The 22,231-nt window shown below is 33.4% G+C and overlaps 1 protein-coding gene and 1 long non-coding RNA gene across 2 annotated transcripts in view; one reads left to right on the top strand and one right to left on the bottom strand.

Moving 5' to 3' along the window:
• TRPA1 (transient receptor potential cation channel subfamily A member 1) overlaps positions 1-22,231 on the top strand; it is a 31,584-nt gene that overhangs the window by 5,345 nt on the left and 4,008 nt on the right. The window contains exons 4-24 of the mRNA XM_053990924.1: positions 556-663; positions 1,080-1,188; positions 1,527-1,672; positions 2,852-2,988; positions 5,233-5,281; positions 8,281-8,380; positions 9,359-9,459; positions 10,743-10,912; positions 11,001-11,165; positions 11,824-11,938; positions 13,307-13,473; positions 14,313-14,406; positions 15,021-15,080; positions 16,011-16,109; positions 16,898-16,968; positions 17,414-17,561; positions 18,140-18,229; positions 18,458-18,627; positions 20,701-20,830; positions 20,956-21,138; positions 22,039-22,107. Of these exons, the coding sequence (XP_053846899.1) occupies positions 556-663; positions 1,080-1,188; positions 1,527-1,672; positions 2,852-2,988; positions 5,233-5,281; positions 8,281-8,380; positions 9,359-9,459; positions 10,743-10,912; positions 11,001-11,165; positions 11,824-11,938; positions 13,307-13,473; positions 14,313-14,406; positions 15,021-15,080; positions 16,011-16,109; positions 16,898-16,968; positions 17,414-17,561; positions 18,140-18,229; positions 18,458-18,627; positions 20,701-20,830; positions 20,956-21,138; positions 22,039-22,107 (2,481 nt within the window). The remainder of the gene's footprint in view (positions 1-555; positions 664-1,079; positions 1,189-1,526; positions 1,673-2,851; positions 2,989-5,232; positions 5,282-8,280; positions 8,381-9,358; positions 9,460-10,742; positions 10,913-11,000; positions 11,166-11,823; positions 11,939-13,306; positions 13,474-14,312; positions 14,407-15,020; positions 15,081-16,010; positions 16,110-16,897; positions 16,969-17,413; positions 17,562-18,139; positions 18,230-18,457; positions 18,628-20,700; positions 20,831-20,955; positions 21,139-22,038; positions 22,108-22,231) is intronic.
• On the bottom strand, positions 11,516-15,045 carry LOC128814755 (uncharacterized). The gene is made up of 3 exons (XR_008439474.1): positions 14,898-15,045; positions 13,089-13,127; positions 11,516-11,697 (listed from the first exon to the last, which is right to left on the bottom strand). It is a non-coding gene; the product is annotated as an uncharacterized LOC128814755 (long non-coding RNA).

Below are 22,231 nucleotides of genomic sequence, written 5' to 3'. Positions count from 1 at the left end.
GCTGGAAGCAGTCGTAGAGATAATTGATCATACTGATAGTTCAGCTGTTAGCATAGAGACTGGAAAAATATTTCAGGACTGCAAAGTCCCAGTTTTCATCAAGACCCATCTCCCCTCATTTTACTGTTCAATTGAGCAGATTTCTAATTGAGCAGATTCCCAAACATTGCCACTTGCCAGAAAATTTTATGTTGAAAACTTCAGTTAAAAATCTTTATCTGCAATGTGCTACAGAAAATACTTTCTCCCATTATTGAGAAATTGTTGAATCAGACTTTAAAATACTTTGCATCTATGTGCAGAGTTTAACTTAGTTACCTGGCTGCCCACTGGAAGGAACTGTACTTCATATCTGTTCATATCTGCATTTTTCACCAGCACATTTTGGCATTCTCCTTCATATTTCCCCTCATCTGCCAATGCACTGTGGGCCTTTGACACGCAAAACAAGGAAGTTTCAAGGGTTCTATGGGTTGTAAACAACAAAAATAATGCAGTAGGTTTTTATTGTTGTGTTTGTCTTATGATTGACTGAATGTTTTCTTAAACATTTAGGTTTTAGTCCAACATAGCAGTACAGATGTTAACTTGGAAGGTGAAGCAGGGAACACACCTATAATTGTAGCGTGTTACAAGGACAATCCTGAAGCGCTGACACTCCTGGTAGGTATAATTATCCATCATCTTTTGGGATGATTCTCTCTACCTTGGTGCAGGTATTCTGTTCCTGGATTTGGTCTTTGTTCAGTGCAGGAAGGTTAATCATAGACCTAGTGTTCAACTGTCTTTGCATGGGTTACTAAGAAACTTTAATCTTTTAAGAGGGTATATCATATCTATAGCTACCTGACTGGCCAACTCAAGGGACAAAACTGATTTTGAAGGTCATGAGAATAAAGAATGAAGCACATGCATTGTATGGCTATAACATGCAAAAGATACTTGTATAAAAACTTCATAAAACATATGTACAATTAAAAAAAAGGAGACAGCTACTCAGGAGACTATATCTGTAATAGTATATTTATTTTTCAGATTTTGTGTATGTCAATAAGCTGTATTGAGACATTATTTTTCAGATTGAAAATGGAGGAAAAATATGTAAACCAAACAAAACAGGATGTATGCCTATCCATGCAGCAGCATTTTCAGGTGCAAAAACATGTCTGGAAATTCTTTTGAAAAAAGGTAAATACAATGTTCCCAAGTAGTGAGTAGCAATTTGCTGCTTTAGTTCTCAAATAACTGTGAAAACAAGCAATTGTAACTGTACTTGAACTTACAAGAAGTTATTGCAGTTATGATTATGGGTGATTTATGCTGATAACTTTTGTATGATTGCAGCAGCAAACTAGCTGCTTTCCTAAATGTATGTTCATCCATTGTTAAATGATAGATGTGACAGGTTCATGTTTTGAGAGGGGAGAATAATATTGCACACTTAACATGCTTGGTTTGAAAGCCTTTATATCTTCTGTTATCTCATTCTCACTTAAATAAAAAATCCATTTACTTTCATATCTCAGGTGAAGAATTGGGTCACTCTGCTAAAACCCACATCAATTTTACCAATAATGGAAAGTGCAGTCCACTTCATTTGGCAGTTCAGAGCGGTGACCTCGAAATGATTAAAATGTGCATTGAATTTGGAGCTCAAATTGATCTAAAACAGGTAAAACTAAGATTGGAGTGCGGTTTCTAAATCTCTAAGTGGTATGAAAAAAAGATGAGCAGATAATCATTGCTCTTTCTCTCTTCCAATGCAAAGCAGAAGGAACAGCAAACGAAAGCAAGTCTGTGGTTCAAATCAGGCAGAATGTGATGTTTCTTTACACAGGTTACATTGGGTCATCCTTTCCAAGAAGTGGGATTTCAGTCTGACACTTTCTGATCATTCTTCTCTATCCTCAGCCTTGCCTTGGCCTTTACAATATCTGCTTTGTAAGCAAACACAAATTCATGATACTACTGCTGCTTCCATGGTGTAGCACTTCTGGTGTAAGGGTCAATGTTGGTTTTAAAATGTAGTTTGCCTTTTTTTACTGGTTTGATTCTTTGAACACACAGCTTTTGAATGAGGTGAGTTATGCTACTGATTTTGTGATGAGCAAAACTATTTTGAGAAGGCTTATAGCATTGTGGAAAAGCCCATTCCAATGCATTCACCAAAATGGTCCTGCTCTAAAAATGAGAAAGTCAAAACCCTCAGGCATATATCAAAGCTGGTTAGTCCCATCTTGCAAAATAAAAATCCTATTCTGGCAAATATTGTTCTATTCATCTTTATATTGCTTAATTATTTTATGAGTCTCATTTATAATAGTTTTATAGCATATTGGACAATGTTATTTTTTACCTGCACAAAAGTTGATTTAAGAAATACTTCTAAGGAGGATTCAATTTTAGGAAGTCAATGAGATTTTAAAATAATGCATTTTCTCTATAATATAGGCCCATTTGTTTGCTTATTCATTTGTATTGGCCTAGATATGGTTTTCTGGAGCTTTCATTTGCTTCATCTCTTGTATTAAAGGGTGCTGCATCTCTCTGGTTTTTAATTAAACTACAAAAGGTTGTTAAGAATATAATCATTTCCAATCTTAGGGACTTCATATAAAGTGATAAGAAGCTTTGTAGTAATCTTTTAAAACTATCTCTTTAGTCTTTTTTGGTTTTGTCAATCTCTTTAGAATTCTACTACAGTTAAAGATTAAAGCTTTATTACTTGCATAGAAATTAAGGTATTTATGAATTACAAATCCTGGGCCGGTTCACTAGTGTGTTTAACAGATTGGAAGTTAGGTTTCTGAGGTTTAAATATTTGTATTTTGTCTTGTTTCCCCATTTATAGAACGAAAAATGCACAGCACTTCATTTTGCTGCCACTCAAGGAGCAACAGAGATTGTAAAGCTAATGATATCATCCTATGCTGGGGAGGAATCCATTATTGATGCTGTAGATGGGAACAAGGAAACATTGCTTCACAGGTAGGAAGCTGCTGTGCCAGATTTCACTATGAATTGTGAACCATGATATTCTTAGTTATTCCTTGCATTCGGAGCACCCTTCCACATAATTTGGAACTTCTCCATGGTATGGGAGATGGTTATAGTGCAGTATGAAAGAGGAAAAAAATTGGTCAGAATGTTAAAAATCTTGGTGATGATACCAAAATTAAAACAGTTCCAGTTACCTTGGAACCATGTCAAGGAATGGTCACTAACAGTTGGCATTAAAAATTTACTCCAGTAAAGTTGTAGGGAAACAAGTTTATAGAATTGTTAACACCTTCTGACAATGTGGAAGAAATGCTTTGAAATAATCACTTGATGTTCTCCAGAAAATGGGTGAAAATAATATGAACTGTTTAAAAGAATATTTTCCTTTATTTTCAAAAATCCCATATACCTGATCAGGTAGAAGGAAATGTCTGTACACTTCTCTATGACTTCAAAGTTGCAGAGATGGTATTTGTCTATATCATAATCCTTAAGACTTCTAGTCTTTCGTACTCCATTTAAACCCAGAGCGCTAGACTGTGGAGAAGTTTCCTAAATCCTTTGTAGCAGAAAGGTGCTGAGTTAAACATGCTGGCTTCCAACTCTATGGCATCTAATGTATTTCCCCATTTTTTGCAAGAAAGATATGTTTTGCTGTATTTAACTGCAATTATTTGACAGTGTTATTCTACAAGTTTTACAGTATGAAATAAGTGGTAGAAGCAGTGGAGATGATTGGACACAGTATAAAGTGGAATGATTCAAAGATAATTGAAGACATTAAAAGAGTTAGTTGGAAAATTAGGGTAATGTTTGGGTACACTTGGAAATGTTACCATGGAAGAACATGATTGGAGACAAAGTGATGACAGAATGCCAAATCAAATTGTGCAGACACATGTACTATTTAATAGATAACTGGCTGCCTTATCTCTGAAAATTATTGTCCTTGGAAACAGCTTGGTAAAAAGGAAAACACTATTTTAGTCCCTGTGTCTGTGAAACAGTAAAAATCATATTATCAAGAATCATCAGGAAGGTAGAAAGTCACCCAAATATCTAAGAATATAAAAAAAACTGAGTGGGAACATTAACTTGTTGAGAAACAAAACAGCAGTGAAGTATAGGTAGGACTTGATGCTTTTGCATTCCTACTGTCATGTTTCTAATTAAATATTTCATAAAATAACTTTGCTTTCTCTCTTCAGTCACCTTGAAATTTATTTTAGTGTTTGTGAAGCATTCAGTATTAATGTGTGGCTGGAAAGGTCTACTACAGATAATGGAGGCATCTCTACATATTTGGAACCATGACTTGATTTTTAAATATGTCTTTTGAGCAATCAGTTCTAACTATAGTACACCCAATGTTTTATTACCTCTTATAATGCTAAGGCAACTGTTATCATTTGAGATACAGTCCAACCTTGGAACTGTCCTTCTGTGTTGCTTATTGAATCAAAATATTTCGCAGAGGTCTGACTTGTGAAAACATTTTGTCTGTGTGTATTTACTATGCTATACTTTCATGCTTTGAGCAGTTTTTTCCTGTAATATATAATTCAATGCCTTACTGTAGAATAAAATCTGAGAAGATTCCAAATGTATAGACAGCTTTAAAATATTTTTGGTAAATGGCATAACCTTTTTATAAGTATATTTAACTAATTCTACTGACTGTACTCCAAATGCCTAATTTATACCAATTAGTTTGTTCATATTTTTTCAAGTAGACCTGCCTGCCATAGTCAGAATACACATTTAGACATTGCCATTTTAACCTCATACTGGCATTATTGCACAAAATATAACCAAATTATTTTTGAATAATGAAATGAATTTGAGGCTCCAGGCACGCCTGGAAAAAAACTGCATATGAAATGTATGGAATTCTGTATTGACCTTGTGTGGCACACTGAGTGATCTGACATATGAAATTACTGGTTCTCCTAATTGGTGGTAAAATACCTGTTTACCTTCCAATGAGGTCTTTGTTTCCTGCAGTGACTTTTGAATGTTATAACTGAACTGAACTTAATTTGAAAAGAACTCCATGCAAAAATATAAAACCAGCTTATTAAGATGAATTATGTAATAAGGGTATACCTCTGTCTCTTTATTTTAAAATTGATTTATTTGAAAATATTAGAAAATGGAGAAGAATGCTAATGTTTGCCTTGAAACGTCTTTGTCCTTTCTAATATTACTGTATTTTTGCATTTTTCTCCACAGAACAGCACTATTTGATCATTATGAACTGGCGGAGTATTTGATTTCAATGGTAAATATTTAATCAAGCAACATGTTTAGAGAGATTATTGCTATCTATTACTGCAGGTCTGCATAGAGAAAGTCATAAAGTAGAATGTGTTCTCGGGTGTAGACTAATTAGATAGGTAGATATATACATCTCATAATGTATAATTGAGTTACAGTTCAACAGTAGTTGTTGATCCATAATATCATCCCACAGTTGCAGAGAATGAAATCTTACATTTTAATTTCCATTTTACTTACTCAGAAAAGTTTCATAAACATCTTTTACTGAAAGTGGTGGTCTGGTCATCCTACTCTTCAGGCATGAAATATAAAAAAAATGCTACGCATGCATAGAATTTCATCTGACTTTTTTCAAGACATAAATCATTTATTTAAAGAATGTACATATGATTACTATGGGATAATATAGCCATATATCAAAGTTTGTGTATGATCTAGAAATATTTTTTATTCTGTGTGGTTTGGTTGTATTTCTTCAGTAAATAATTATGAAGAATAAAGAGAAGAAATATAATCAGACATGCTACTGGCTATGCTCCCAATGTCCATTTGTGCCAATTAAACTAAGGCTCATAATAATTTTGTGCCCCACTCAGCTGAGGACATATTCAGAAATAATCAGATTTCTTTTTTGTTTTATGTGTGTTTAGGATTTTTGCTTCATTTCATGGCAATTGTACTAAAAGAAATTATCTTCTACATACAGTTTTGCTTTTCTCAGAAAGTCTGTTACAGAGATTTGATTTAGTTAGAACTAGATGTTGGGTGGGCTTACTTTTGATTCAAATATGAAATGGTGAGGTTTGACTGCTCAAATTTGTTTGACAAAATCAACTGTCAACAAAACTCATTATCTGAGAAATGCGGGTACGCGTTTTGCATGTGGAGGCTTATGTGTACAAAACATTGTATCATAAATATCTTTAACACTGCATTTGCTAAGAACAAACTTTCATTGCTTGAGTGCAATTTGACTAGTTTGGCCTCTTCTATAGAAGGTTTGCTGAGCGTTTCTTTGGCATTCCATATAAACTGTGTCGGTTTTGATGCTTTAGAACTGTTTTATTTTGCTCTGTCTGAGAATGGATCAAAATGTGTCAGTTGGAGTAGTGGAGTGTTGAATGTACAACCTGTGCTGTCTCCTCCCTTGGACTCCTGGCAAGATCATGGAGTTCTGCCTCTGCAGTGGTGTACATGAGGGTGAAAAAGAACAGGTTCAGCAATGTTACTGCCTGAAAGGACTAGCAAATTCCAGTTCATAAAGGTTTTCCAGTTTTAGTACAGAACAACATCTATTTATTTTACACATTAAATATTCATCTTTTGTTCAAAATAAATAAGCAGTAATTTTACATATTTTCTTCCCATTTTTGGACTTTTCCCCCCTTTTGCTTCTTTCATCTTCTCTAAAAGGAAAATGAAAGATTAAATAGGTATAAATAATAATTGATATTTACAAAACTGTCATGTTTGTTTTTATATTAATATCTGTTTAATTCATTTATGTTAATGCATTTGGGGCAACAGAAATGGAAAATTAAATGACGTTCAGAAAGTATTTTACAAACTCTTAATTCAGCTGTATTGTAAATGTGGTAAATATACGTGGCAGTATATAAGCTACTTCTTTCTGTGATAATATTTTTGAATGCTGCCAAATTAATTTTACTGAAAGCTGGACAATTATGTTAGTTGATGGGAAGGTGAATAAATATTACATAAGGAACTGGAAATCGCTGCCCTGTATTCATTGCAATAAATGAGACACTTGGATAAAAAAGGTCTGTTTCTTGATGAAAAATATCATTTTTAAGATGTTGTCTGATCTTGTAGAAAGGTAAATGGGGAAAGGGTCTTGCATGTATTACTCCCAAATGTGTAATGAACCTGCACTGGAAGCTCCCTGTTCTCTGTGGTAATCATTGCACATTTATTATGTGCTTCTTATTACTATGCTACAGGTGCTACCATCCTGGAAAGTAAATATTGCTCAGGATTGTGATTAAATCTCTCTCAAATTAAGACTGGACCCAAAGATGATTCAAGTTAATGGAAAAACTGCCATTGATTTTTTTTCAATCATCTTTGGATATTATCTGAAATAAAATAGATTTTTTTTGTGTACTTTGTTCAACTCATCAAGTTTGATTAGCAGTATCTAGTATGACTCAGTATCTAGCAAAAATGATATCTAAACTGTCATAAAATATACATGCATCTCATTGGTTAATTTGTGTGTATCTTCCTGCTCCCTTGGTGGGATTTTTTAGATAAATATGTTTATGCTTATAGTAATACTTTGCTGATATGACCATAGTGATACTGTGACTATAGTGACCATACTGTCCTGGCAATATGTGTCAGTGCAAAAGTAGACAAAACAGAATAAAATATGCCCTCTGTTGATACAGCTGCTTTGGCATCAAGATGGACTTGGTTCAAATCACTTATGCTAAAGGATAGGAAACTAATTTGGATTCACCTATGCAGATTGAACTATACTAATTTTGGGATGCATTACTTCTTGAATTGTGTTCATACAGTGTAGAGATTTAGAAAAATATCTTTTTCTGCTAATTGTTTTATAGGTAAGACCACATAATTCAAAGGGCAACCATTTTTACATTTTTCCATAGCGTCAATCCTGGTATTTTCAAGTTAGAATTTTATATTGAAAATACATGGAAAGGCTCTCTAACAAAAGGTCATAAGCTGTAAGTTCAGTATACATAAAAGTAGGCCACTATTATTTTGGCATCTGAATTTTTATATATATAGATGACTGGACTGTGACTCATGGTTAGAAAACCCAGTAGTTTTATGGAGAGATGTAATGTGTTTATTTATTTATTTATTTATTTAGGTAATGTGAAATTACTTATCTGGATCATCTGGAATTACTAAGAATGCCTGTATTTCTGCTATGCTTATAAAGGCCAGCACCATTTTAAAGTTTCATTTATTCATTATTCACCATAAACTTGGAATTCTTTTTCTCAGGGGGCTAATATTGATAGTGTTGACATAGAAGGTCGATCCCCACTTCTGCTGGCCACTTCCTGTGCATCATGGAAAATTGTGAATTTACTGCTTTCGAAAGGTAAGAAGGAATATACACATACTATATGTATTTATATACTTCCTTTGAACAGGGTTCATTCATTTTAAAACTCTGTGTCAAGCTTCCCTCTCAATTTGAATTCACTACTTCAGCATCCAGCCCAGGAGCAGCTGAGCTAAACAGCTGCACACTGCTGGTATCCCCTGAGATAAAGGAAGAATTTATGTGATAATTTCACCCCTTTCACTACAGCATGAACAGGCTGTAGAAGAATGTGTATGCCATGTGTCACGCTTCTCAAGGTGGAGGTGGCACTGGCACTCCATCCCTGCACTCCTTAGCAGTTCACAAAGTAAGCAGAACTGCAGAATAAATACACACTTAAACAGAGATGTGTTTCATGCCAGCAATCAAGCTTTAGATGTTAAAGCCCACCATTTAATCCTTACCTGTGGTTTTATAAAATCACAGTCACCTTGTAAATATTTGAGCTATATCTCTTTCATTTGCTGCATTTTTATGTAACTTAATGGTTATTACTGCATTTCCTCTTGTTAATAACATAGCTGATTTTCTTTATAAGCTTTATAGTAGGTTTTGAAACTGTTAAAAGGTTACAGCTTTAAATATTAGAAGAGGTGACTATCTGCATCTTTAAATTTCCTCTTGATTTGTGGCTGATCAGCATCTTGGAATGTAAGGGCCCCATATAAAACTTAGTGCTGTGATGAAATACAAAACTCATAAACACAAGAAAATGCTGAAAGCTGAGTTTCATTAGGAGTGATTTTTTGGGGGAAACAAAATTATATGTTTCAAGGTTGACTTGAAAGAATATTTTATAAGTTTTATAAGAATATTTTATAAGTCTTATAAGTTTTATAAGAATTATTTTATAAAATTTTATAGATTAATAAACATTTGTCCAACATTTGTTCCTTTGTCTTAAACATCATTATGTAGTGCCAAGAACCAGCAGTTTTGAAGTTGCTGGTATTTATTTCCATATTTATTTAGGAGCAAACGTGTCATTAAAAGATCATCTTGGTCGGAATTTCTTGCATTTGACCGTATTGCAGCCTGGAGGACTACAGCATCTGAATGAGAAATATCTGCAGGTACAGTAAGCATCAGTTTATGTCTTTCGGTTACCCTTTCTAGGAAAATGTAAAGAAAAAAGCAATTACCATTTTATTTTGGTATGTTGGTAAAAATTCGTGACAATTGTTAAATAGCCCAGTGTCACAAAAAATGGTTTGAAGAGGTACATATCACATATCTCTCATGAAAACATTTCAAAGCCAATAATACAGTTTTCTTATTGCCAGGCAAAGGAATAACATAATCCCATAAATTATTTTGCTGTTGGGGGATTGAATAGCTCAAGAGGTAGGCAATAAAATATAGAACTTTTCACTTCTATTTTCCCAGCTTGCTTTCAGTAAAGCCAGGAGTCATGCTCATAAACAGTCAAGATATAGAACTTTATAAATAGCTTGCAGCATATTCTGCAGTAGCTTTCTGTGAACTGGGCCATAATGAAGTCTTGGATTTGGTTTTTAAAAATATTTTGAACATAAATTTGTATTTGGCTATGTTGAAATGAAGCATTTGTATTGATAGAGCCCAAGCTTGCCTGAAAAAATTAAATTTGCTGGCCTCCAGAGCTCCAGAAATAGCATTTTAAATATGAATCAAATATAACTCATCTTACAACATGTGCTGAAATCTGTGAACACCTTTGATTGTAATTCAGAATGGATTTAACCTCCCTTTTTGGCAGATGTAGTGAATCAGTTTTAAAACAGTGATGATAACCCTCAGTTTTCTGCATTGACTTTCTGATTCTTGGTCATATTAATAATTCAGACAAGTGGATTGGATGGTGGGAGGAGTTTTTAGTTGCTTTAAGAAAGGTTGTAGGAAAGTGTTAGACAAGGAAAATGGGGAAATGAAGATGAAAAAGAGGAGCAGGGAAAATAAATTAACACTGTAAAACAGTGAACTGCTGGGTTTTGACAGTCAGAGGTTTTGCTACTGAATATAGACTATAAGACTGCCTTTATGTATGGTGCAAGCCTTCTGCTGCCAGCAGTAAACATTACGTTGGAATGGCAGCAAAGAAGAATTTCCTTTATTGTGCTGTTGATGGGTTGCAGTAAGGATGCAGGATGATAAACTCCTGTGTTCTTTGAAATGTAGTTGTTTGAAAAAATGGTGACCCACAAATCAGCAGATAAAAAAGGTGGTCTAAATTTTACTTAAGTTTATTTCTTATTTTTAGATACTGCTTTAGAGTCTTAATGCTATTGTTGCAAACTATTAGAAACTATGGAGCAGAAGAAGAGCTAGAGATGTAATTCTGTGTTTTTGTTTTTGGGTACTTCTTGGGGGATAACAGATGGAACATATTAAAAATCTTGTCGTGGATGAAGATAATGAAGGATGCACTCCGTTGCATTATGCATGCAGACAAGGTGTGGCCCTCTCTGTAAATAATTTACTCAGCCTCAACGTTTCCATCTACTCTAAGAGCAGGGACAAGAAGTCGCCATTACACTTTGCTGCCAGGTTAGTAGCACAGTCCAGGCCATGGAATCCATGCCATGGTTTTCATCCCTGTATTTTTGACATTAATTTCTGTGTGTATCTTGCAAAGCTATGGGCGCATCAATACTTGTCAACGACTTATAAGAGATATGAAAGACACAAGACTTTTGAATGAAGGTGATAAGAAGGGAATGACTCCCCTTCATTTGGCAGCCCAGAATGGTCATGAGAAGGTAGTTCAATTTCTTCTGAAGAGAGGGGCTCTCTTCCTCTGGTAAGTGTACAGCTTTTCATTTATTAAGCCAAAAAAAAAAAAAAAAACCTGTCCTCCTATGTTTTATGTTAATCTGCTGGGAATTTAATGCAATATAAATATAAGTACAGTATATTAAAGTAATTATTATATTAATATATGCCAATAGAAACATACAGTATAAGAGCATGGTTACAAAATAGTTGTAAAACAGAGAATAACTAGCTGTAAAACCAAGACTTCTAATACTGGGGGAACTGAGGTTACTCTAAATCCAACTGAGAGAAGATTATTGAACATTTTCATGACAAAAATGGTTTGGAAATATTACAATAATTTCAGCTTCACTTACAGGCTTGAGAAGGGTTTCTTAGGACTGGTGGTTCACAGGCATCCTGCCTTGCACTGTCAGTCCTGACTTCAGGTCAAAGATCCTCAGTTCTCAGAAAGAGATGAAAAGGGAGAGATCTAAGTACTGTTATTGAGTTGAACCTTTTACTTCTGAATGGTGAATGGATCATCACGTAGTATTTGACAGAATGTATGGACATCTCTGCAGTAGACATGCCAAAGAAAAGAGGTCCAAGTCAAAGGAGCAGGCATTTACATTCACTTTAAATTTACAAAAAGCTTTTTTTTTTTTTTTTATAATTTCTAATTTTATACCATTGCATGTAAGTGATTATAAAGGCTGGACAGCCCTGCATCATGCTGCCTTTGGAGGATACACTCGCACAATGCAGATAATTTTGGATACTAATGTGAAGTGTACTGACAGAGTGGATGAAGAAGGGGTATGTGTTAACATTATTTGTTTCTTGTCTGCTGTTACTTCTAGATGAAATGTCAGGGCTAAGCTATTAGTAGTTTCCACTGTGCACTGTGCAGACTCAGTGCTGTTATATTTCACCACTGATAAAAGATTTCTTGGATAAATATATGCTTGCTGAAATTTTTATCCAATTCTTTTAAGTGGGAGACAAAGAAGATTAAATATTCTAATAGAAAACATGAAACACTGAATGAATTAGACATGTCCCTCTTGCCCCCTATACCGTGCAAGAATATTTTAGCAATATAGTGCAAACATTGGTAATGCAAATTTAAAGAACTTACACAGATGTGAAAAAATTTGGTTATAAATTAATAAACATTTGTTCCTTTGTTTTAAACATGATTATGTAGTGTCAAGAACCAGCAGTTTTGAAGTTGGTATTTATTTCCATATTTATTTAGGAGCAAATGTGTCATTAAAAGATCACCTTGGTTGGAATTTCTTGCTTTTGACTGTATTATCAACTATAGCTCATTAACATACTGTTTGAAATCCACTGCACACTGGTGTCCAACAAAAACAGCACTTATCTTGCTCTGGAGTTTGGACAAATGCAGTGTGTATTAGGTCAAGACAGAATCCCTTTCTTGAATTGAAGGCCTCTTGTATGAACCTGTCCCATCAGAAATGTAGGGTGATCATTTTAAAGAACTGTTTAATTCCTAACACAGAAGCTGTTACAAATTTCTCTGAGAACTGGTGTTGAAAACATTTAGAATTACTACATTAGAAACAAATCTTGACTATAAATTTATGAGAAACCTTAATTTCAATTTATGAGAAGTACTTAATTTCAATCAGAGAAATCTGTGTGCATTCAGAAGACTCTCAAAAGTCGATTTTAGTGTAATTTGATTCCTAAACCACTGATTCCTTTACTTTTTTGAAAACACCAAAGAAAAAATAAATGTTCCACTTACAAAATTGTGCCCTGAGATTTTCTTGCAGATTTTTTTGTATGAGCACATCTGGATATAATTGGATGCTTCTCTTCTTGATTATCAAATGCAGGTGTTCTGTGTCTATAGATACTATAATTTTTACCTCTTTGTGACTTGCAGTTCATCAATTACAAAACTAAAAGATATTAATGAATTGGCTTTTCTTACCTATAGTGAGTTTCCTCTTCAGATTTTGCCCTACTGTAGCTGTAGACATAAAGAACATGTCTGTAATCTCTGTCAGAATCTCTGACAATATTCTAATGTTTTGTGTTGCTAGTAAAAGCATTTGAGACTTGCTGCTGAGAAAAGCATGTGGCTTTTCAGTGTGGGAAAGCACTGAAATGTACTTTTTTTAATTACTCGTGTGCTGCTTGTCTGCACAGAACACAGCTTTGCACTTGGCTGCACGAGAAGGACATGCAAAAGCAGTGAGGTTACTTCTTGACTATGGCGCGAAAATTCTGTTCAACAAAGCAGTAGCTTCTTTTTTCCATGAAGCAATACACAATAGGAGAAAAGACGTGGTGTCTGCTGTCATTTTGCACAAAAGGTAAAGTATAGAGAAAACACTTCTTGAATTTATGTGCCCATTTGTTTTGGTTTTCTTAAATGAGATTTAGTTCTGAAAATCTGTAGTTTAATAAGTAAAACTAAGTACTAATTTTAAAGTCCCAGAGGTTCTAATGAGCTCAAATGAAAAATGGCATAATTGTAATGTACATCAAATATATGGCAAGTTGTTTTTCATATTACATTGAGTATTTGGATTCTGTGTGTAAAAAACATGGAGAAGCCATCAGACATAATTTTGACCTTTCACATAAGGCTTTAATGCCTATAAAATTTTAATCAAAATGTGAATACAGCTGAAATCATTCAAGAGATTTAATTTTAAATCATGATTTTAAATGTTGCAGGTATTTTAAAATGTGGCATTTCAACTGCAATTTGGAATATTTTAGGTTAAGGTATAGTGAAACCCCACTTTTGGAGTAAAGCAATACACCATTGCCTAATGATAACATCTTTTGATTAAAGTTACAGGAAAACTGACAGGGTTTTATTGTATTTATTATTATTTGCCTAATTTTGTAACCCAAGATTCCAAAATTCATTCTGGTTTCATATTTTTTAGGAGGCCCTAACATAATCAAAATATTTCTTCTTAATTGATAACAGTATTTAACATGAATAATTCTTACAGAAGTGTCCAGAATATTACTCAGCTACTCCTCAAACAGCTTCGTTTCCATTTAATAGTGCATACAATTAGCACATTATATGTTATACTTTTCAATATCTTACATAAAACTCAAATAATCTAAAAGTAGTTAATTTAAACCGGATGTAATTAATTAATTTTCCATTATCTGAAACAATTTTTTGCAGATGGGAAGAAGCTGTTGTGACTTTCTCTCACTCTTCCAGTGCCAATAAGTGTCCTTTGCTGGAAATGGTTGAGTATCTTCCTGATTCATTTAAAGTAAGTTTTCTGCACACTTTAAAGAAATGACTTCACAAAATAACCTTAGTTGTGCTGCATTCATTTTTCTGCTTGCTGTGCTCTCCAATGCATATTATTACAAAATATAAATAAATTCAAAAAACTATTTAATAGTATTTAATAATTATTTAATAGTCTCAGTTTGTCTAGTTTAAGTTCTTCAGTATTAGAAAAGTTCCTAGCTTCCTGAGATCAATAGAGTTATAAAAGTAATATAAAAATGTAATGACAGTCATAAGTGATTTGGGTTCAAAATCATCTGAGATATTTTTACTCTCTTAGCTAATTGCCAAATGAGACAACAGAAATGTTTGTCAATTAAAATAGCAAGTGGTACGTATGTATTCATAAACTTTTCACACTTCATACTTGTAAACTAGCATGTAGCCTTGTAAACTGCATTTATATTTAACTCCTACATGAAAACTCTGGAATTTTATGTCTTCAAAACATACATCACAAAATCTGACCAAGTCATCACTTCTGTTAACTGATTGTTGTATTTGATGATGATTTTCTTCTGGTCTAAACACATTATTTCTGTTGAACATTGTCTGTATCACCTTAATTCACTTTTCTGTTCATCTGCAAAGCTGGTGTTGGACAACTGCATAATTGAGTCTTCAGAGGAAAAGACAAGTCGAGACTTCTATGTAAGTAGATTAAAAGGTCTGGGAAAGTACAAAACTCGTATATTTTAATGTACATTTCAAGCTCATACATGTAAGGTACCATTGTAGATGAATCTCATATACACAGAACACAGGAGACAGATCTTATTTTGTCCTTTGGACTGTAAATGGTTTGAAGTTCAGTCACTGTAATCTTCATTCTTACATAAGTGTGACAATTAACTTCTACAATCCATAAACTGTATCTATGCTGTGTTAATTTTTGCAATCAAGCTGGGTATCAGAGGTTATGGATATTTCAAAATAGCAGTGAGAGAAGACATGTAATATCTACTTATTCATATTGAAAGTATGCTTATAATAAGTAGTACAATTGTCATCAATAATTTAGAGTTCAACATGTTTCTTTGTTTTGTAAACACTTCTCCAAAATCTTAAGCAGCAGATTGCTTTTAATGCTAGAGAGACATGAATGTTCTCCACTTATGTTACCTTTGAAACCATATTGAAAACCACCTTATCAATGATTATATTGGATTGTGTCCATATCATTAACAGAAAATTTGCAAATTTTTTGCTACTGCGCATTTTCTTTATATTGTTTTATCAAGGCCATATAACTTTTAAAGACAATTTTTTCTTTAAAGTTGGCATTAAAAAAAATGACAGTTATGAAAATGACCTTTCTTAATAGTAATATTTTAGTAAGAAGTGTGCACTTTTTATTTTCAAATTCAAAATGGCTGTTCATTTAAACATCTTGCCATCTCAGAAGTGTATCTTGATGGGATGTGTTCAGCTAACAATGAATATGCATCTTGATTCTGACTAGCTTGACTCAATATGCTTTTTTTTCTCTAAAGGATAAACTTTTTTGTATCAAGAACATCTTGTAAGACTGAGATAATCATTTGCATTATATTTAAATTCTGGTGTATGTGTGTTATATAGATTGAATATAACTTCAGATATCTTCAGTGTCCCTTGACACTTAACAGGAAAGTAAAGGATGGTGAAGATATTTTCTATGAACCACTTACAACTTTAAATGTAAGTTTACTCTGACATCATTGCCGGCTGTCTTGGTTTAGATAAAATAAGATATTTGAATTTTTCATCATAATATTTCTTCTCCAAAGCCCATGACTCTGTATACTAAAAGTATATTGAAATAAAGTATGGGCCAAAGTTCTAAGTAATAAATAAAATTTAGATAAAACTATGAATGCTCAAGATATTGTGCTGCACGTGCAGGTAGTACACCAAAGAAAACCACACTTCAGTCATTGTAGTGACCATCCACTGTAATGTAAGGCACTGAAAAACCTGACAAGCTGATTTGTTTCATATGCTGATTGCAAAATACTTATGATGCCTGAAACAAATTTACTAGTTCTTTGCATTGTTAATCTGATGTCTCATTCTTTGTCAGAAAATGTTATTACAACAAACTTTCTGGCTTAATATTTTTACTTTTTGGGATTCCTGTTGGCAATTAGTTGTTATACTGTCTAATAGTAAATAAATAAATAATTTTCTCATTAAATGTAAAAGTGTGATCTCACAGGTATTGTTGAAAATAGTCTGTATAATTTTTGAAGCTTGAAATAGACTTACAGAGCCCAGCAGAGAAGCTGAATGCCTTAGCAGGCAGAGAGGGCAAGATAGTGCTGGGTTTGGCACAGAGTCCTTAATCAAAAGAACTTTGCCATATCTTACACACATTTTACTTTTCATTAGGCTAATATTCAGGTAAAAAAGGTGACCTAGCCAGTTTTGTAAGCACTTTGCTTGCCTAGGTGAATTCAGTTTGACCCTTTTGTATTTGTGTTTTGTAGGCCATGGTGCGCCACAATCGCATGGAGCTACTCAGCCATCCTGTGTGTAAAGAATATTTGCTTATGAAATGGTTGGTCTGTTTTAATGGATCTAAAATATAATACTGCATGTCAAGAGAAAGACTATTTTGCCTGAAAGGTGTTTATTAAAATGTACCTATTTATAGAGTTGACTGAGCAAATGTCTTTTCCATAAAGTAAAACTTCATATTTAGTAAAGATTTTTTGATATTTGCAACAAAGACAGCTACTATCTTTATTTCCTCTTTATTGCAAAAATATATAATAAGGTTACCAAGTTAAAAATGAAAGGAACGGTATTTCAGAGTGGCAAATACACTTTTGTCCACATAGGTGGACAAAATACACCATATAAGTGATGAACATATTCATCACAAAGGAATATTTCAAGAAAAGTTTATTTCCTCATCTTGAAGAGATAATTGACTGTTAAATTTGATTGCATGCTCTTCTAAATTTGAAAAGTGTTCTAACTCTAACATTCTCACTTTCAAGGATGGCCTATGGGTTTCGAGCACATTTAATGAATTTAGGCATATATTCTCTTGGTCTCATCCCCCTGACTCTTCTGGTCACTCACATTCAACCAGGAAGACCTTTGAATGGAACAGAGCTCTATGAAGCAAGACCATTAGAATACAAGGTACTTTTATTAGTAATTACAATATGTTTCACATTTTTATAGCAAAAAGGTATGATTATTTACATAATTTCTAGATTAATTTATGATCTAGCAACTCTAAGGAATTAAATTGAAGTATATATTTCTAAACATTCAGCAGCAACTTCTTCAATAATTTTCAGTTCTTGTTTCTTATTTTTATTTGTTTCTGAGAAATTTACATTTGGTACATGGTTACTTCAGTTTTTCCCTGAACAATATTTGTTTAATATTGAAGAAAAAAGATTCACATGAGAGAAAAAGCATAGAACTGAAGCAGGAACTCAAAAAGGATATGCTATTAGAACTATGAAATAAAATAAATTCAAAGGTTATAAAAGGTTCCTGAAGATATCCTGATATATGAAAAAATATATATGAATCAGAACATGGATTTCACAATAAATATTAGTAAAACAGAATATAGATAGTAATAAGTACATGACAAATCTAACAGGGTTACTTTATTTGGTAATATAATGTATATATAATAGGTAGAGATGAAATGAACATTTCTTTAATAATTTCTAATTTCTTTTGTGTTCTGATTTTTGTTTCAGGACTCATACTTCACAAGGGTGTGTATGTGTTTAGTTTTAATTATGAGTTTACTGGGCATCTGCAAAGAAATATTTCAGCTGATTCAGCAGGTAAATACATAGAGAAATAACATTAATCAGACAGTGTGCTTGCATGGCAGTTTGTATGATATTGTAATTAATCTGTCTTTTTCCTGATTAGAAGGGAATGCCAATTTATACTTTTTAATTTTTATATATAACGATTAAAACTGATAAGATAATTTAAATAGTGTATTGAATTCAGTGTTTTAATGGTGGATGACTTGTAAATATTAACCTTTCTCTCTTAAATCCTAGAAATTGAAATATTTGTTGGATTACTCCAATTTACTGGACTGGACCATTTATACTACAAGCATAATTTTTGTGTCTTCTTTATTCATTAATACACCAGCTCATTTGCAGTGGGAATGTGGAGCAATTGCTGTATACTTGTCTTGGATGAACTTCTTGCTTTATCTTCAACGGTAAAAATTTTTTACAGGCTTTACAATAGAATATTTTGGTATTTTCAGATATTTTACATATCCTAAACTCTGACTGATGAAGTTTGAGAGTCCCATTTTGTATTTTTATTTTTTTCAAACTACACAAGTTTCCAGATTAGGACCATAGGAATTTTTTATCTCTGATGAGCTGTAAAGTAATTTTCAGTGTTTTTCATGTAGAACATCACAACATATGTTATAGCAACTATAGAAATAACAATATTTATTTTAATGTTAATTAAGCATAGCCATGCTTAATTTTATCTTTTTTAAAATCATCTTTCACTACATTCTATAGACTTTGACTTTAAAAGAACCCAGAAGGGTATGAATTATGAATGGCATAAGGAAGTCAGGTTTTATGAGTAATACCTGGGAGAAGGTAAATTCCTTTATCATTTCCCATGTTAAATGGCATGTCTCATTTTATGCCATAGTGTCCTGTAAAAGAATTACAATTGATGATATTAGTCCTTCAGTTGACATCATGTCTGTTTATTGCCCTTAATTATCTTAAATCTTGTCACTGGTACAATAGTGTCCAAGAGTTATGAACTGCAGAAGAGCTGGGTGGAGGAAAAAATAGTGTGGGTGTAGTGCTTAAGACTAATAAATTAAACACATTTGTGTCTGAGCATGTGGTAACACTGCATAAATGTTCTTCCAATTCTTATTGTACGTATGCACTAATCACCCCCATGAAGTCTTGCAGACAGACAAACATAACATTTGATTTCAGGGTTGTTTTACTGTAGTAGGGATGTTTAAGGACACAGATTGTAAACAGTTAATGTCAAAGAGAGTACCTTTATGGTCTTGCCTCTGCTGCAAACCTTGTCCTCCTCCCCATGTCTGATCTTAGATGACCAAAGAATGGGTGTGTCCTGTCTGCTCTGGGCAAAGTGGGGGTTGAACCTAAACAGGAAAAAGATGATTGCACAACCTTTCTTCTTCTGTTGGATGAAATGCCTTCCTGGCCTGTTTTTTCAAGTGTGTTGCAGTAGAACTCTACACATGATTTTTCTAATTCATTCAGGCTGTCTTTTCCCAAAGCAACCTGTGATTCCATTGACATCAAGTGAATTTTGCCTAATAAATGCCTGATAAGTAGGAGAAGATTGGGCTTGCTTTATTTCCAGCTTGACCTTTTCAGTCTTGAACATAATGTTTCAGAGAGAAAGACATACATAGGGATTTCCACAGTTGCTACTGTAGTAGCATAAAAAAATCTCTTGGTCCCTGGATTTGAGAGAGGACATGAATTCCCAAGTTCAGGTTTGAAAGAAAAAGTAATTTAATCTGCTTTATGGTAATTCCTGTTCTGATATTTAGTTTTTGTGTTAACCAAGAATAGAAGAGGCTTGCCAACAACAGATTGTTGTTAGAAACACAGGTGTTTTAAAATCATGCTATTCTTCTTCTCTTCCTGAGCAGCATGTTTCTTTTTGTTTGTTTGTTTTCCATTCTTTGTATTACACTAAAACTACATAATGTCATTTGTTTCACATCTTGTAAAAAGTGAAATCTTTTAAATCAGGCACGTGGCTGCAAGGTGGATTATGTTGCCAGTTGTCCTTTGTTCTGGTTGCTACTTTGCTTTGAGAAGCAGAAAAAAGTTGAATAATTTGGTGATGTTTTTTTTCTGAATGCAGCAGTGATACAATACTGTACTGCCTATACCTATGGAGACAATAAATGTTATAGATGAAAAATACTATCTTGAAAGCTGTTCTTGTGCATTAAAATATAAGATTATGCAGTTTAGAGTTGCTTTGAGTAGGATCACTTGCACTCTTTTGGATGTGAAAGTAGAACAAATTGTTACTATCACAGAATGTCTGAGGGGCAGTGTCTCTCTCCACAGAATAAATTCAGCATTACTTACTGCCTTACATAAATAACTGAAAGGGACTCTAACTTCAATATTTAATGGTTTAGGGGTAGACTTGGCAGTGCTAGATTAACGGTTGGAGTTTATTATCTTTGAAGTCTTTTCCAAACTAAGTGATTCTATGACTGATTCTATATCTTTTTTGTTTATTTATTGCCTAGATTTGAGAACTATGGAATCTATGTTGTGATGTTCTGGGAAATTTTGAGGACTTTGATTCGGATTGCTGTGGTTTTCTTTTTCCTGATACTGGCCTTTGGGCTGAGTTTCTTTGTCCTTTTGGGTTCACAGGTTAGTTCAATACTATAGTTAAGTTTTTATCATTATAAATATTATCTTTGCCAAAGCATCTCAAGACTTTATTTGCAAATTCCATCAGTTGGGCTTTTTCTTTATTTTGATATTTCTTTTTGCAGCAAACGTACAGCACACCTCTGCTTTCCGTAATGAAGACATTTGCAATGATGCTGGGAGACATTAATTACCATGATGCATTCCTTGATCCTTTACTAAGCAATGAATTGCCATATCCATTCCTGAGTTATACAGTTCTCATTATATTTACCTTGCTTATTCCAATCCTCCTTATGAACTTGCTAGTAAGTATAAGCTATTTATTAATATACAGAAGTGGTTAAACATGAGTATGTATAGAGAGTTCTAGTGTGTAGAATTACTGCAGTTAGTGACAGCCACTCATTACTTAACAGATATTTTCAGTAACATAATAAAATGTCCCTGTTCTCTGCACTTGTTTTCCACCCAGTTTACTGATCTGAGTATTTTCCCCCACCTCACTCCTGCAGGACTATCCTTAGGTAATAACTGTGATGGGATTTGAATTGGAGCTGCAATGTATTATTCTAAGGTATTGATAAGCAAAATTGGGGAACAATGATTTTTGTTTAATCCCTTGTTGTATCATAACCTAACAATAATTTAAATTTAAAAAATAAAGTCCAAAAAGCCCAAACTCAAATCTTCACTGCACACAAAGCAGCAATCAGAAGTAGTGATAGAACTAAAAAGTTAAGAATCAGAAAACACAATAATGGTGAAAAGGGGGGAAAATATGTAATATATCTTCAGCCATGTTCCATTGAATATAATTTTTATTTAGGAAATCACATTTTCACTTGAGCTGAGCAATAAAAGTCAAACGCCTCATGTTTTTTAAACTTGTTTATTGTGGCCATGAGTCTACTTAATCAAGAGATCAACTGGTTTCTTAACATTACAGCAGTAATGAAGAATGTAAAAGAAGGGATGTTATTCTTGGCAAAAGTAGCACTTCAGTGCCTTACCAACAGAGTGTTGTCAGTAAAAACACTCTCTACATTTATTGATACAAACTTCCCAAATATACAAAAAATGTTTCCAAATTCAAGTGAAAAAATAAGTTAACTCTAGAATATTTTTTATTTAAGTGTGAATGAGAAATACAATTGAAATCACAGATTATGAAAAAATAGATAATGAACTATTTCCCTTTCTCCTAGATTGGTTTGGCTGTTGGTGATATCGCTGAAGTACAAAAATATGCTGCACTCAAAAGGATTGCAATGCAGGTGAGTAACACATCATGAAAGCATCAAATGCTGGAAGTACATATCATTGCTAGAACACCATTTAGATAATTATTTGATTTGTCATCACATTCCCAACTATCTTAGGAGATCTGTAAAGCAAATT

This window comes from Vidua macroura, chromosome 1 (genome assembly GCF_024509145.1).
Source record: "Vidua macroura isolate BioBank_ID:100142 chromosome 1, ASM2450914v1, whole genome shotgun sequence".
In the NCBI taxonomy this organism is placed as follows: Eukaryota; Metazoa; Chordata; class Aves; order Passeriformes; family Viduidae; genus Vidua; species Vidua macroura.
Note: the sequence above shows the minus strand (reverse complement) of the source record. Positions and strands in the feature narration are given on the sequence as shown.